The 13,580-nt window shown below is 36.1% G+C and overlaps 3 protein-coding genes across 4 annotated transcripts; all 3 read left to right on the top strand.

Moving 5' to 3' along the window:
- The first annotated feature begins 514 nt into the window (after positions 1–514).
- On the top strand, positions 515–4,185 carry LOC125848088 (uncharacterized). 2 transcript variants are annotated; one of them, XM_049527889.1, is made up of 2 exons: positions 515–721; positions 2,018–4,185. In XM_049527889.1, exon 2 carries the CDS (start codon positions 2,039–2,041, stop codon positions 4,154–4,156), a length of 2,118 nt encoding a protein of 705 aa, XP_049383846.1. In that variant the 5' UTR covers positions 515–721; positions 2,018–2,038; the 3' UTR covers positions 4,157–4,185. The 2 variants fall into 2 exon arrangements, with proteins under 2 accessions (XP_049383846.1, XP_049383847.1); XM_049527890.1 differs by lacking the exon at positions 515–721 and adding an exon at positions 811–949.
- A 1,333-nt stretch (positions 4,186–5,518) lies between these two features.
- On the top strand, positions 5,519–9,086 carry LOC125848588 (EID1-like F-box protein 2). Its single transcript, XM_049528470.1, has 3 exons — positions 5,519–5,714; positions 7,796–8,563; positions 8,727–9,086. The coding sequence occupies exon 2, from the start codon at positions 7,805–7,807 to the stop codon at positions 8,555–8,557; it is 753 nt and encodes a 250-aa protein (XP_049384427.1). The 5' UTR covers positions 5,519–5,714; positions 7,796–7,804; the 3' UTR covers positions 8,558–8,563; positions 8,727–9,086.
- A 776-nt stretch (positions 9,087–9,862) lies between these two features.
- Positions 9,863–13,205, top strand: LOC125848652 (pentatricopeptide repeat-containing protein At3g29290). The gene is made up of 5 exons (XM_049528565.1): positions 9,863–9,941; positions 10,141–11,803; positions 12,285–12,465; positions 12,582–12,718; positions 12,900–13,205. The coding sequence occupies exons 2-4, from the start codon at positions 10,220–10,222 to the stop codon at positions 12,584–12,586; spliced, it is 1,770 nt and encodes a 589-aa protein (XP_049384522.1). The 5' UTR covers positions 9,863–9,941; positions 10,141–10,219; the 3' UTR covers positions 12,587–12,718; positions 12,900–13,205.
- The last annotated feature ends 375 nt before the right edge of the window (positions 13,206–13,580 follow it).

Below are 13,580 nucleotides of genomic sequence, written 5' to 3'. Positions count from 1 at the left end.
ACCATGTACCTATTAGCTTACAATGTTATGTAGATACTGAATAATCTTAATGTGAAAGCTTACCTACCAAAATTAATTATGTTTAATAGATTTGAACTCTAATTAATCTTCTACGTAGTGATGGTCTGCCATCTGCCAAGTTCTTAGAAGTCATAAGTCAAACAAGATATAAAGAGTGAATCTTACTTATTTCATTGATCTATGGACAGTAAATAATCAAAATAATATAAGATTGAACGGTAATATTATATAATCTCACCTAGTTTGACTTACGAATTTGAGGAGATTCGATAGTTTTAACTTTTAACTCATGTCATACATTTATACTAAAAAATTAATTAAAAATATATACATAAAAATAATTTATTTAAACTTCAGTAAGGTATTTCTTTTTTAAAAAAATAATCATAATCTCAAATTTTAATTCAATTGGACTTCTTTTATTGGTGATAAGTACGTTAAACAAAAAAAAAATAAAAATTCCATTAATAGGATATTACGTGGAATATTGAGGAGAGGACTTTGTTTTATTTTCCCTTTTTCGGCGGTTCATGATTTCAACGTTTTTCGGTTTTGCCCCTCGACACTAAACAAACAGGCCCTAACACGCTTTCTGTAACAAAAAAAATCCACTGCCTCTTTTTTGAGAAGAAAATTCCAGAAGAAAAGTTTAGACGTCGCTTGCACGATCGCTGTTGCTGTTGCTGAGTAGATTACACAGGTGAGATTTTCTTTCCTCTTCGATCTATTTGTTATTTGTTTAATACTATTCATTTACTTCGCTTCGAGATTAAGCTTCCGTTTTCGCTTTGTTCTTCAATTATTATAACCAATTTTTAATAAGACACCTGTTTGTGAATTTTATATTGGATTCGCGGATTGGGATTATGTGTTTTCTGTAGCTCTGTTCAATAGTTTTCGTTTAGCTGGAGGTCGGTTTTCACAAGAGGTAGCTTATTTTTAATATTTCATGTTTTTAAATTATTTTTTTTATTGAGTTTGATTATCTAGCATGCTAAATCGATCAATGGTTGATACTGTAAGTCTGTAACTGCGGGGATTTTTGATATTTTGGATTGATGGACAAAATTAGGAATACTCTGTTTCTGTAGTAAAGATCAATCAATCATTAGTAGAGGTGTTTTTTGTTTTCCTTTTTGTATGAATTTATATAATGAATCGAATTTTTCGGGATCTTAGCGATAATTTTAGCCCAGTGTTAGGGACCTTTGGTTGGAAGCGTGTGTTCTGTAATTAGGTAGTACAGTAATTCTTGCTGGACAGACAAGCTTGGTGGAATGTGTTTGTCTTCTCAATATTTTTGGTTAGATATGGATTACACCTAATATATTAGATGAAGACTTTTGAGCTTTTCTTTTTGTTTCTTTTTTCAAAACGAAAGAAAAAAATTATCGTCAAGATCTAGAAAACAAGTAGACTGATAAGTGTGGATACCTTACTGCTTACTGGCTTCTTGGGGCCTTTCCTCCGTTCCAAATAGAGAGTATTAGGGAGGGGAGGATATAAGTTTCTCGTATTGTTTATGTTTGTGATGAACTATATTTTGGAACTTGGAAAGCCCTATAGTCAGGTTTTATCTTTTTCATTCATTTCTCTCCTTCCTAGCTTAATAAAGCAAGAAATTGTAACTTATATTTCAATAGGCATTGACTGATGGCTCATGAATTTACCTTTTCTAACAATCCTGTAGCAGTTGCTGACTCAAATTTATCACAGTTTTTGGTTGTGTACATTTTTAGGGACACTAGAATGTATCCTAGAAGCCTAGGATCTCAAAGGTTAAGTAATGTATACTGCATAATCATTGTATTTATTGACCTCCTATTCTGAATTATCCAAGTAATAGTGTGAGTGGACATGATTTTGGAATCCAATGCTTTGCATGTTAGAAACAACTTTTTCTTCTCTTAATTGGGGGTTTAACTTTTGTGTAGTCCATGCTTCATTTTACTGCTGACCTAATAGAATGTTAACATATATATGTTTATGGTGCCAGGGTTTTGGAATTTGAATCTTGATGGCTGAGGATAACACAGATGAACTTGCGAGTCCAGCAACAAGTGTGAAGAATGACTCTATGGCTGAGGATAACACCGATGAATTAATGAGTCCAGTAGCTAGTGTGAAGAATGACTCTATGGCCGAGGATAACACTGATGAACTAGTGAATCCAGTAACTAGTGTGGAAAATGACTCTGCTGGAAGTGAACCAGATAGAATCAGCACAAGAAAACCAGGATCTTTGAGTAATGCACACAAGGTTCTTCCCTGCTATCGCAACTCCTCCTCTACATCTAATAATGGAGGTAATACAAGAAGGCAATCCACTGGGAAGTTGCATTCTCCTGACAGTGGACAAGATGTTCTTCCTCATTATCTGAGAGCTTCCACTGGTTCTTGCCATGACTTCTGTAAATATGGCAAGAAGCATTCCTCTGAACCAAAGCCATGGCATTCTCTATCAAAAAGAAAGAACAAACTTCCTGCTGATGAGCAGAGTCCTGCACAGACCTTGGTGGGAGAGGCAAAAAAGGGGACTTCGGTCAAGCAGAAGCCTTCCACTCCTCCAGGGAGTGTGCTGGGAGAGAAAAAGAAGGTGACTGGAGTTGAGCAAAAGCCTTCCACTTCTCCAGGGAGTATGCTGGGAGAGGCAAAGAAAAGGATTGTGGTCAAGCAAAACACTTCCACTACTTCAGGGAGTAGCCAGGGAGAGGCAAAGAAGGGGATTTTGGTCAAGAAAAAGCCTCCCACTCCTCCAAGGAGTATGCTGGAAGAGGAAAAGAAGGTGAATGTGATAAATCAAAAGCCTTCAGCACCTCAGGAGAGTATACTTGAAGATGAAAAGAAGGTGGCTGTGGTTGAGCAAAAGCCTTCTTCTCCTCCAGGTAGCATACAGGGAGGGGTGGATGAGGTGACTGTGGTTGATCAAAATTCTTCAGCTTCTCTGGAGAGTATGCTAGGAGAGGGAGAAAAGGTGGCTGCAGTTGAGCAAAAGCTTTCAATTCCTCCAGGGAGTGCGCTGGGAGAGGGAAAGAAAGTGACTGTGGTCAATCAAAAACCATCCTCTCCTCCAGGGAGTATGCTAGGACAGGGAAAGAAGTTGAATGTGGTCGATCAAAGACCTTCTTCCAAGGTTCACTCTCTTGAACCCTCAGAAATGATAAAGAAAAAGGCACTGCTGCCACCAAAGAGTGTTCACTCTCTGAAATTGGATTCCTCAAGTTACAAGATGCCAGACACGGAGAAGAAAATGAAATCTGTTTTGGCAAAGCATTCTCCTCTTGAGCAGACAAAGCTCAAAATGGTAAAATCTTCATCTAAGATCTTAGGAGGTGTAGATGCAGGAGTCAGAAAAGTCGGTGCTGTTAATTCTAGAAAACAAAAAATTGTGTCTAAAGTATCTGCAGAGAAGTCTTTGAAGATCCCAACTCTTTCATGTTCTCCAAAATCTTCCTCCGTTAAACCTTTGATCTTGAGGGCAAGAAACAGTATAAGCCTTAAACTGCTGTCTCCTCTGAAGGACCAGAACAAGATGCGGAGAGATGGAACCAACAAACCAAAGTCTTCCTCCCAGTCACAATCACATTCGTTGTCTAATGAAGAGGATAAAAAAGTTGTTAAGTCTGCAGGCAGTGCATCAGGTAAATACACGTCTAGCAGCAAAAAGTTGTTACACATAGCAGAAGCAGAAACTGATGGAAAAAATCAGAAAAAGACATTGAGGAAAGGCAAGACAGCTGTTTCTAATGATTATAATCCTTCAGTGGTGAAACTGAAATTCAGGAGGGGTAAGGTAATTGATCTCCAGCCAGAAACCAGCAGCCCTAGGAGGCTGACATTTAGATTGGGACGACATATGGGTGAAAGCCAGGACAGTAATATAAGAAAGAGAAATTTTAGAAAGAAAGGAGTTGATGATGACAGAAGCAATACTGTCCTCAACTCTGGAAAAATTGTTTTGAGGCATCAGGATGTGCAGGAAAAGAAAGATGTGCAGGGTTTGTTGAATAACGTGATTGAAGAGACGGCGAGTAAGCTTGTTGAAACCAGGAAAAGCAAGGTTAAAGCTTTGGTGGGAGCTTTTGAGACAGTGATTTCCCTCCAAGATAAACCTTCTACAGTCACAGTTTCTTGATTAACAACCATAATATTTTAACACATAGGAGCAATTGCAAATATAGTGGATGATATAGCTTTTCTGACCTGGTTTAGTATGTTTGTCGTGTTTCTCATTCTGACTCACCGTCTTAACGATTTCTTGATGGCTTGCTGATTCTGTTCTCTTCATTGAATAAATTCAATTTCATCTGGATGCATCTACTTTGAATTGTGAGATAAAGTCGCGCAAGATTGTGAACTTTTTATCACTTATGGAGGCTGTGATTGTGATGTTAGATCTTAGATCAGTGGGTGTTCGGGTATATTAAAATTTCTATGTTGCGCTGGTTGCTCAGTGAACATATATGGCTGTTGGAATCATTTAGGTGGGATTTGTTCATACTTTCTGTCGAATAAGTGCATTGAAGAAGACGGAGCACGTGAAAATACTATGCAAAAAGTGTCGTCTGTGGTACTGGTTTGACATTGTGCTTGTATACTGTTTGGCGTGTTTGCTATAAGCTGTTGTGGAAAGGAATCTGTCTCTTGACTGCAAAATTGACTCTTGTTTTTCATCCTCTCATATACAATAAGATATAAGTAACAATCAAATGCAAATATTGTATTTCAAATAACCATACAATACCACCCAAACAAGTTACAATATCTATGTGCATCTTTTGTTTTGGTAACTTAAACAACGGGTATATTAGGTCCCTCCTTTGTTGAAAGCTTGTACATTTCAGCTTAAAGAAGCCACTTCAGTTTGATAAACTTAGATATATGTACTATCTTCACCTATCAATCATAACATCTAGCTAAAGTTGAGTCACTCCTTGTACATTTAGTGTAAAGTTATTTTTTGAGTTTTCCAATTTGTCATTGATGCAAGGATGAAGGTGTGATTCCAACTTCCAAGAATTAATCACTTTTCTGCTGGACTAACGAACATAAATTCAAGTTAAATTAGTCCAATTCATTCATCTTTCTCTATCTTTTTTTTTTCCTAAAAAGAAGAAAAATTAATCTTTTCCATGTTTCCGTTGTCGATTGGCCATTGGAGGAAAGAGTTACTAATTTTCTCGCCCAATTGGAGATAGATTCAATATGGTCCTACAATAATATTGGAACAATACATAAACATAGTTTCTAATATTCAAATATAGAAAAATATATATATTTAATGTAAACGCATATAACAAGTCATTTATTGTTTAAATTGTTCACAACTTTTTTTTCTTTTTCAATTTTTTAATTTACAAAATAATATTCAAATTATGGTTATTTGTGAAAATACTTGGGAGGATCGGGTTATCGTATCAAGGGAATTGGGCCGTACATGTGATGTTGACAAGCCCAAGTCGATGGATTAGGTGGGAGTGGGTTAATAAACCGGGTCCCAAAATATCATTTGATTGGTTTCAACTGGACAATTTGGGAATGACGCCTCACTCGGCGTCAGCTCAAACGGCTCAGTCAATTTCTTTGTCCTAAGTCCGTTGAACCCATCACCACCACTGATCACTTTCTCTCCACCGATAACTTGCTCTTTCTCCGGCCAACTTCTCCGATCTCCACTCCGGCGACTACAACTTGTACGTTCTCTTTTTCTATCTCACTTTCCTTCTCTCTCAGTTACTCACTCATACACAAACCCTAATTCCGATTTTAAATCTTAGGGTAGGATAAGAAATGTGACTTGTATTACTGTGGTGTTGTCTGATTCAGCTGCACGAAGAAACCTCAGCTCCAATTTTAATAATTTTATGTGTTTTTAACTAGATGATTTTTAAAATTTTTTTTTGCATCTTAGGTGATAATGCAATTTTTTGGGTATAAAAGACCAACATTTTCATGAAACAAGGAAAAATAGTTGTGTTACCTCCTAATTTCAATTTTTTAATAATTAGTTAGTTGGAATAGAAGTCATAAATGCAATATCTTTTACTAAATTGTTCCAATAATTCTAAAGATTATACTTTTTTGAACAGTATTGCTCTTTCTTCGTTCTCTACAAAGCTGTGATGTGATATGTATGATCTTGATTTGGTTTTTTAACTTGACACTGAGTGTAGCACGAGTCAGGTGTGTTTGTTTGGTATGTGATCCTTGACGAACTTATTTTCAACTGTTTGGTCATATTGAACTGTGGATTATGTTTTCTCCGAGGGATCTATTCCACCAAAAGGGGATAAGAACTTTCTTCAGTTTATAAATGTCCAAACTCTTTAAGTGTGCATGAAGTGTAAAAATAACCTACAACTGAGCTCTTCCTACTAGTCACAATTCCTTTTTGTTCTTAGAGTTGTCGACCCCTATTCTTTACTGGAGAACTGCTTTCCAGCTGAAGCATATAGTTCTCCTCTACATGTAATGCTGTTTAATTCTTCAAAGCATTTTTGACCCTCCTTCTCAGAAGTACATTATGACCCTATGCTTATTTGGAACTAGAACTGGTAGCCATAAGCACGTTCCATCTGCTTCTGGGACCTGTAAGTTCATCCTTAAATGGTTACCAACCAAACACTTCTGAGTTCTGAGCTTGTGCCACATTTAGATTTCCATCATCTAGGGCCCAAATCTCTTTGAAGTTGTTTCAGAACTAAATTATCTTTAATTCTTCCGAATTCTTTATTTCTCTCATGTCATGAGCCATCTGTTGAGTACCACTATTTTTTTTTTGATGAAGTAAGGTATTTCATTAGAAAGCATCAAGCAGGTGCAGAATTACAGAATAGACAAAAGGGCTCACAGAGAGCATAAGCAAAAGTTGTTTGCTCCTTTTCAATCTTCAAACTAGTACTAGAGATCTAACAAAGTCAAGAAATTGTTCAGTGCTAAATACAGGGGTTAAATTAACCCAACTGTGTACCACTAAGTTCTGGAGCAGTATATATGTTATATTCACCTCATGGATTTTTCCCTTGTGCGAAAAGTTACTGATTTTACATCTTGGGAAGCTTTTGTTTTCTGGTACTTCTGCATTTTGTTCATTAATTCTGTAACCTATAATAGCAACATGGCCTGGGGAAGTGCATTCTTATCTTTATGTTCTGCAAAAGCATTGATGGGTAAATTATTTTGTTGATAAGTATTACTCCGTCCTTCCCATTTTATATGAGGTACTTTGACTTGGCACGAAAGAAAGACTTTTAAAACTTGTGGTCCAAAATGAATGATATAAATTTGTGTGGTTGTAAATCATTTCATTAAGGATAAAATAGATATTTTATAGTTAAATTGTTACTTAATATATAAATGTGTCATTCTTTTTGGGACTGACTAAAAAGGAAAGTAAGTCACATAAATTGGGATAGAGGGAGTAATAGGTTGATGATTTAATTAACAAATAATGATCTGGTCTTTAATTAGTTGATAGTGATGTAGTAAAAGTAAACTTATCAAGTGACTAAGTAGAGAGATTATTTGCTATCAATGGGCTTTTGAAAAATCCCTTTATTCCTGTATTCAACATACTAGCATGATTGATTGATGTATAGTGTTGTTGACTCTAGTCATAGTTTCATTGTTTATGCCACCAAACAGCCATTATTCAGATCATTTCCTACATTCCTTACAACCAATTGAAGTATCTTGGTATTTGATGTCATCTTTGTGAACTTTTTAGAAATAAATAACCTAACTTTTGTTGTCATTTCAATCATGATGATTGCAGTTGTAAACAATGATCATTACTAAACAATATCGGTGCATACACTCAACTAGTTGTTTGTGTACAAAAGGGCATCTTAGCGAAGAAGTTATATTTCTGGTTTTTCAGCGACTGAATTGGAATCCTAAGTCGGTGGCAACTCTATCCTGTGTTTGCAAATGGTTTGATGATCTCGCAAAGAGAGTGCTCTGGAAAGAGTTTTGTAAGACGAGAGCTCCAAAAATGATGCTTGATTTACAGTCTAGTGGGAGTCACAGTGTTGATGGGAACTGGAGGGCTCTTGGAAAGCTTCTTATTTACTGTTCTGGATGTACTAAAGGTGGCTTATTCAACAGCATCCATGTTCCAGGACACTTTGTTTACAGGACTAGGTTCTCTAGGACCTCTGGAAAGAGCTTTCTGTTACCACAATGCAGGACGGATGTTTTGTATGTTTCTGATCCTTGTGAGCATCTTGACCAAGGAGAAGAGGGGGATATTGGATTTTTTAGGGGAATATTTAAATCCTTTGCTACCTCAAAAGTTCGTAAAATGTTAATTAAGAGGGAGGCTCAGCTCCATCCAACAGAGGTGTGCCCTTACTGTAAAGCAAAACTGTGGAGCATGCTGCAAGCAAAAATGGTACCAGCAAGTGCCAGCTGTAGATTGGGTGCTTATGAAGATGCAATTGAGTATTATGTGTGCCTTAATGGGCATGTGCTTGGGATATGTACCCTCTTGCCCTTGTCTGATTCTGAGGAAGCTTCAGATCACAGTGATTCATGAATGCAGGTATCATTGTCAAATCACACATTTGTTGCTTGACGTAAAGTATATTGACTATTTATATTTCAGCACTGGCATGTTACCATTTTATCGTGTCACATAGTTTGCTATATGCAATCTTTTATCTATTGAATCACGTATCCCATTTTCTGGTTTATTTGTGTATCAGAGGGGAAAAAGATGATAAAAGTCCTTGGATTGTTCTATGACAGACATGCAAGACATAGTTGCCATTAAGTGGAAGATCTCTTTTGATGGACCATGGACATGTAACTGTATTTATGCAGGCTTGCCACTTCCCAAACTTATCTGACCCGATAGCAGTTCACTGGAAACCTGTGACTGATCGTTGTATCTCAGTTGTAACAAAGACGAGAATTTGTTTGTATATTTTATGGCCTCAAATGTGCATCAAATTTAAGTGACATGTTAGAATCTGCAACATTTCGAAAGTTGTTTGTTGTGAAGCAGTTAAGTTACCCCATGTAAAGTTTGAAAAAAAATATTGAATGCAATTCTGATGCAGTGATGTGAGTCATTTGCCATTTTCTTTCAGCTTATTAATGTACCGGGAGCCGGGAGGGGGATGGGGGTAAAAACGAGTTTGTTTTTTTCATTTAGTAAGAGATAGCCGTGAAGACGATGCGTTTAATTTAATTTTTTTTAAAAATTTTTTTAGTATGACAATAAATGTTTTGCCTTGGTCTTTTAATTTGGTTAAAGATGTAAAAAAAATTAGTGGAGGAACTAAAGTGAGATTTGGGAGAATAATCTATGCTAAAGAGTTCTAATAGTCACGTTTCAGTGTTTTATAATAAAATAAACTCGAATAAAATGCAATTTACTCTATTATTTCATCTAAGATGTAACTAATCTCTCTGGGATCGATTGGTGCTCAAGATGAGATAAACAAAAATATTTTATGATTAAAATACTTCAGAATATGGCAAACATCCATATATATTAAAAAAAAATAGCTATGTTTTATTTTTTTTCATGTTATATGGATTTAATTAGACTATAAATAGCAAAGTGAATTATATACAAATAAATAAATAAAATTATATTAAAATAATATAATAAATAAATATTAAATAGAAAAGTAATTATTGAATGCCTAATTAATTACAAACTTTATCCCAATCCCCACCCTAAAGATTAAAAGTGCATTTTGATCATCAGGGGTTTTGGGCCGGATCTTAAATAAGGCCCATTCTGCTAGCAGATGGTATTTGTAATAAATTCTCGTTATCCTTCCTTTCTTCCTCAATTCGAAATTTTTACTTGGCTAGTAGCATGAATTCCCCTCTGTGTCTCCATTTGTGTGCTGGACAAGTCAAGTTTACCTCAAGCTACATATTCTACTTTGCCTTCTAAATTTCAGGTAAATTTTCAATTCTTTGAGCTCTTGGCGAAACACGAACGAAAAGTACAGTTGAAGGTTGAATGGTTCTTGCGGATAACAAATATTACATGCATATCTGTCCTTATCCCATCATCAACTCTTTAATTTGATCAAATTGAACGATAAATATTGGAACTTTAATTGATTATGGTGTTCAAACTCTATTGAATTTCTTCAGGTAGTGGCTCCAAGTTCTAGTGTTGAATTAGGTGAGAATTTCTTTGTCTTATGAGGTTGTTGTACTCTGTGGAGCGAGTATGGTATATGTGATAAAGAACTTGCCTACTTTAGCAATTTCTTTAGATGGAAATGAGAAGAGCAATCGATTTTTCTGTTCAAGAGCTCTTTATAGTGGAAAAGTAAAGGGGTGTCTTAGTTTTACTAGTTCTAGATTGGTTAATGCTTTTGAGCAATGCAGTTTCTTTGGAATTGAACAGCTTAAGTTGTCAACTGTTTTATCTAACTTCAAGGAAGTGAATAACCTGTGTAACATAGCTCTGAATGTCGCTTGTGAACTAGAACCTATGTGTGATGGAGAGACTGAGGGTTCTGATATTGAAAAAGATAATTCAGCCAAAGATGTATATAGCCTGGAATTGCATGGTAAGGGCTGTTTGATGAATTCGTATACTGAAAGATATGATACAAACCAACCTTCAACTAAAAGTTCAGTTGAGAATGGGATTTTATACCTAGAAGAAATGGATGAGAAGGTATTGTCAGAAAGGATCTTGAAGCTCAGCAGGCTGAATAAACATAAAAGTGCATTGGTGATATACAAGTCCATGATTTTTTCAGGTCTTAAACCTGATTTACATGCATGTAATTCCCTTCTTTCAACTCTCTTGAGGAATGGAATGCTTGATAATGCCTTAAAAGTCTTCAACTCCATGAAGGCTAGTGAGCTAACAACTGGCCACACTTATAGCTTAATTCTGAAGGCAGTTGCTGATGCTCGGGGTTATGACACAGCAATAAACATGTTCCGTGAATTGATAAGCAGTAGGAATCTTAGAGAACAAATTGATATTATTGTATACAACACAATGATATCCATTTTTGCAAAAGCAAACAACTGGAATCAGGCACAGAAGATTTGGAAAATTTTGCAGTATAATGGTCAAGTTGGAACAACAGTCACTTACCGTCTGTTAATTTGCACATTTGTTCGTTGTGGTCAGAATGAACTAGCTATTGATGCATATAGTGAGATGATTCATAATGGGTTGAGCCCAGAAAGTGATACGATGCATGCTATTATTGGAGCATACAGTAGGGAGGGTAAGTATGACTCTGCATTGAATATCTTGCAATGTATGTTGGACAGTGAGCTTAAGCCAAATGCGAGAGCATGCAACATAGTGATCAACTCACTTGGAAAAGCTGGCAAAGTCAAGCTTGCATTTGAGATTTATGATCTGATGAAATCATTAGGTCATGCACCTGATGTATACACATGGAATTCCTTGCTTAATGCCTTAAACAGGGCAAATCGATATTGTGATGCAATTCAGCTCTTTGAGAGAATAAGAAATATCCAAAGTGTTATTTTGAATGAGCATATATACAATACTGTTTTGACATCATGCCACAGACTTGGGTTGTGGGAGAAAGCTGTACAGGTGCTGTGGCAGATGGAGGCTTCTGAACTCCCAGTTTCAACTGCATCCTATAATCAAGTCATTGGAGCTTGCGAGGTAGCAAGAAGACCCAAGGTTGCATTACAAGTGTATTACCGCATGGTTTGCCAAAACCATTCTCCTGACATATTTACTCTATTGTCATTGATGAGAGTATGCATTTGGGGTTCTCTCTATAATGAAGCGGTGGAAATACTAAAAGTAAGTCGTGACATTCGTTACATCTTCTTCTACCGTAACTATTGCCTTCTTTAAGTTCCCTGCCATATTGCAAATAAATCAGACAATAAATATGCTACAACTGTGGATTGATTGTTCATTTTTTTTTTTTTGGGGGGGAAGTTCTGATTTGAGAGTGAACTCGCTGATTAATCATGGCTTGTATGGGAATGTTCAATTTGCAAAATCAAAAACTCAAACCCGTGGGAAAAAAAAATCTAGAACTGGAATGTTGATTATTAACTTGGCTTTGTTTCTATTACCACTATTTCTTTGAGCCAAACTCCCCCCCGGCACCATCCCAACACAGAAAATTCCAATTTCTCTCTTCTTCTTTTTTCAAAAAATAAAATAAAATTGCTTTGACATTGGAGGTAAGTAATTAGGGAGGAAGGAATCATTCAGACATCAATCATTATCCAGGACTAAAGTCACTTCAACTCTTATACTTAATGTGTTGCAGTTTTCTGAACCAAATGGATCACTTTACAATGCTGCTATTCAAGGGATGTGTTTAACAGGAAGGTTTGATTTGGCTAAGAAGCTGTACACGGAAATGCGTGAGAGAAGCCTTCAACCTGATGGCAAGACACGAGCTATGATGTTGCAAAACTTACCAAAAGATTCCAGGAGAAATAGAAAACGTAATTCGCAAAACTACTATAATTGGGAAGAAAACAGTGTGCTATACATTGACATGAATATGATATAATAGTGTTGCTAATGTAGGTTCCTTTTTATGATAAATTGTCATGTGAAGGTTAACCTGAAGGCCCAGTAGAGTCAATGGGTGCATATGTGTTTGTAGCTGAGTTGATGGTAAAATATAAGTACTGTGTTGATGGTCATGTAGAAGAGTAAGAAGACCCACTGAGGTGCAGCTACTCTAATGAACAGGTTGACATTTGAGTATTCTATTCCATACTTGTAATAAAGTTGACATTTGAATTACTCTTAATCTCGTTTCAGTTTCTTCAGTATTTATGTACTAACCTTAGAGCAGATTGTCCATATTTATTGCTTTCATTTCCCAGATTTTCTAATGTTGATTATAATGATGAAATTATGCTAATCACAGCCTGGACAGTGGAGGACAGGATCTGGTTGGGTTTGCGGAGTCACTTGGCAAATCATTCAGATTCAACAGATATATAGCATTACCATTGGTCTTTGCCCTCCATGCAAGCACGCCGAGTAACAAGAAAGCCTTCTTTAAGCTTCGAGGAGACACAGTCTTCAAGCATATTATACATGTATAGAAAACATTTTTACGTAAAAACTTTGCACTCTGATGTAATAATAAATCATTCTATCGTGTCATGTGTAATAATAAATCATTCTATTGTGTCATGTGGAAGAGCGTGGATTTTATAATTATATATAGATAGTGCCATTTCTTTTGAATTAATTTTTATCTACTGATTTGCACAGAAAATCTTTCAACAGAGATTTTTCATTTCTTGGTGTCCATTTAAATGCTTGTATTGCAGCTTGCTTAACTACGCAAGTCATAGTTGTATTCAATTAGCAGTATAGTATATGTTATCTCATTCTCGTTGTGATCTCAGCACTGGAGGACAAAAAGGGAAGAAAAAGGAAATGGCACGAGGTCTCCTTTATCTCCTACAAATCACACTGAACTAAAGAAGTTAATTAGATTGGGAGATGAGATCGAAGTTGTTATTTATATTCTGAAATGTGCTGCGATACTCGATGGATGTGCGAACATACTCATCACTAGAATGCTAAGATGGATGGA

This window comes from Solanum stenotomum, chromosome 12 (assembly GCF_019186545.1).
Source record: "Solanum stenotomum isolate F172 chromosome 12, ASM1918654v1, whole genome shotgun sequence".
Lineage (NCBI taxonomy): Eukaryota > Viridiplantae > Streptophyta > Magnoliopsida > Solanales > Solanaceae > Solanum > Solanum stenotomum.
The sequence above is the reverse complement of the archived record's forward strand: the minus strand, read 5'-3'. Positions and strand labels throughout refer to the sequence as shown.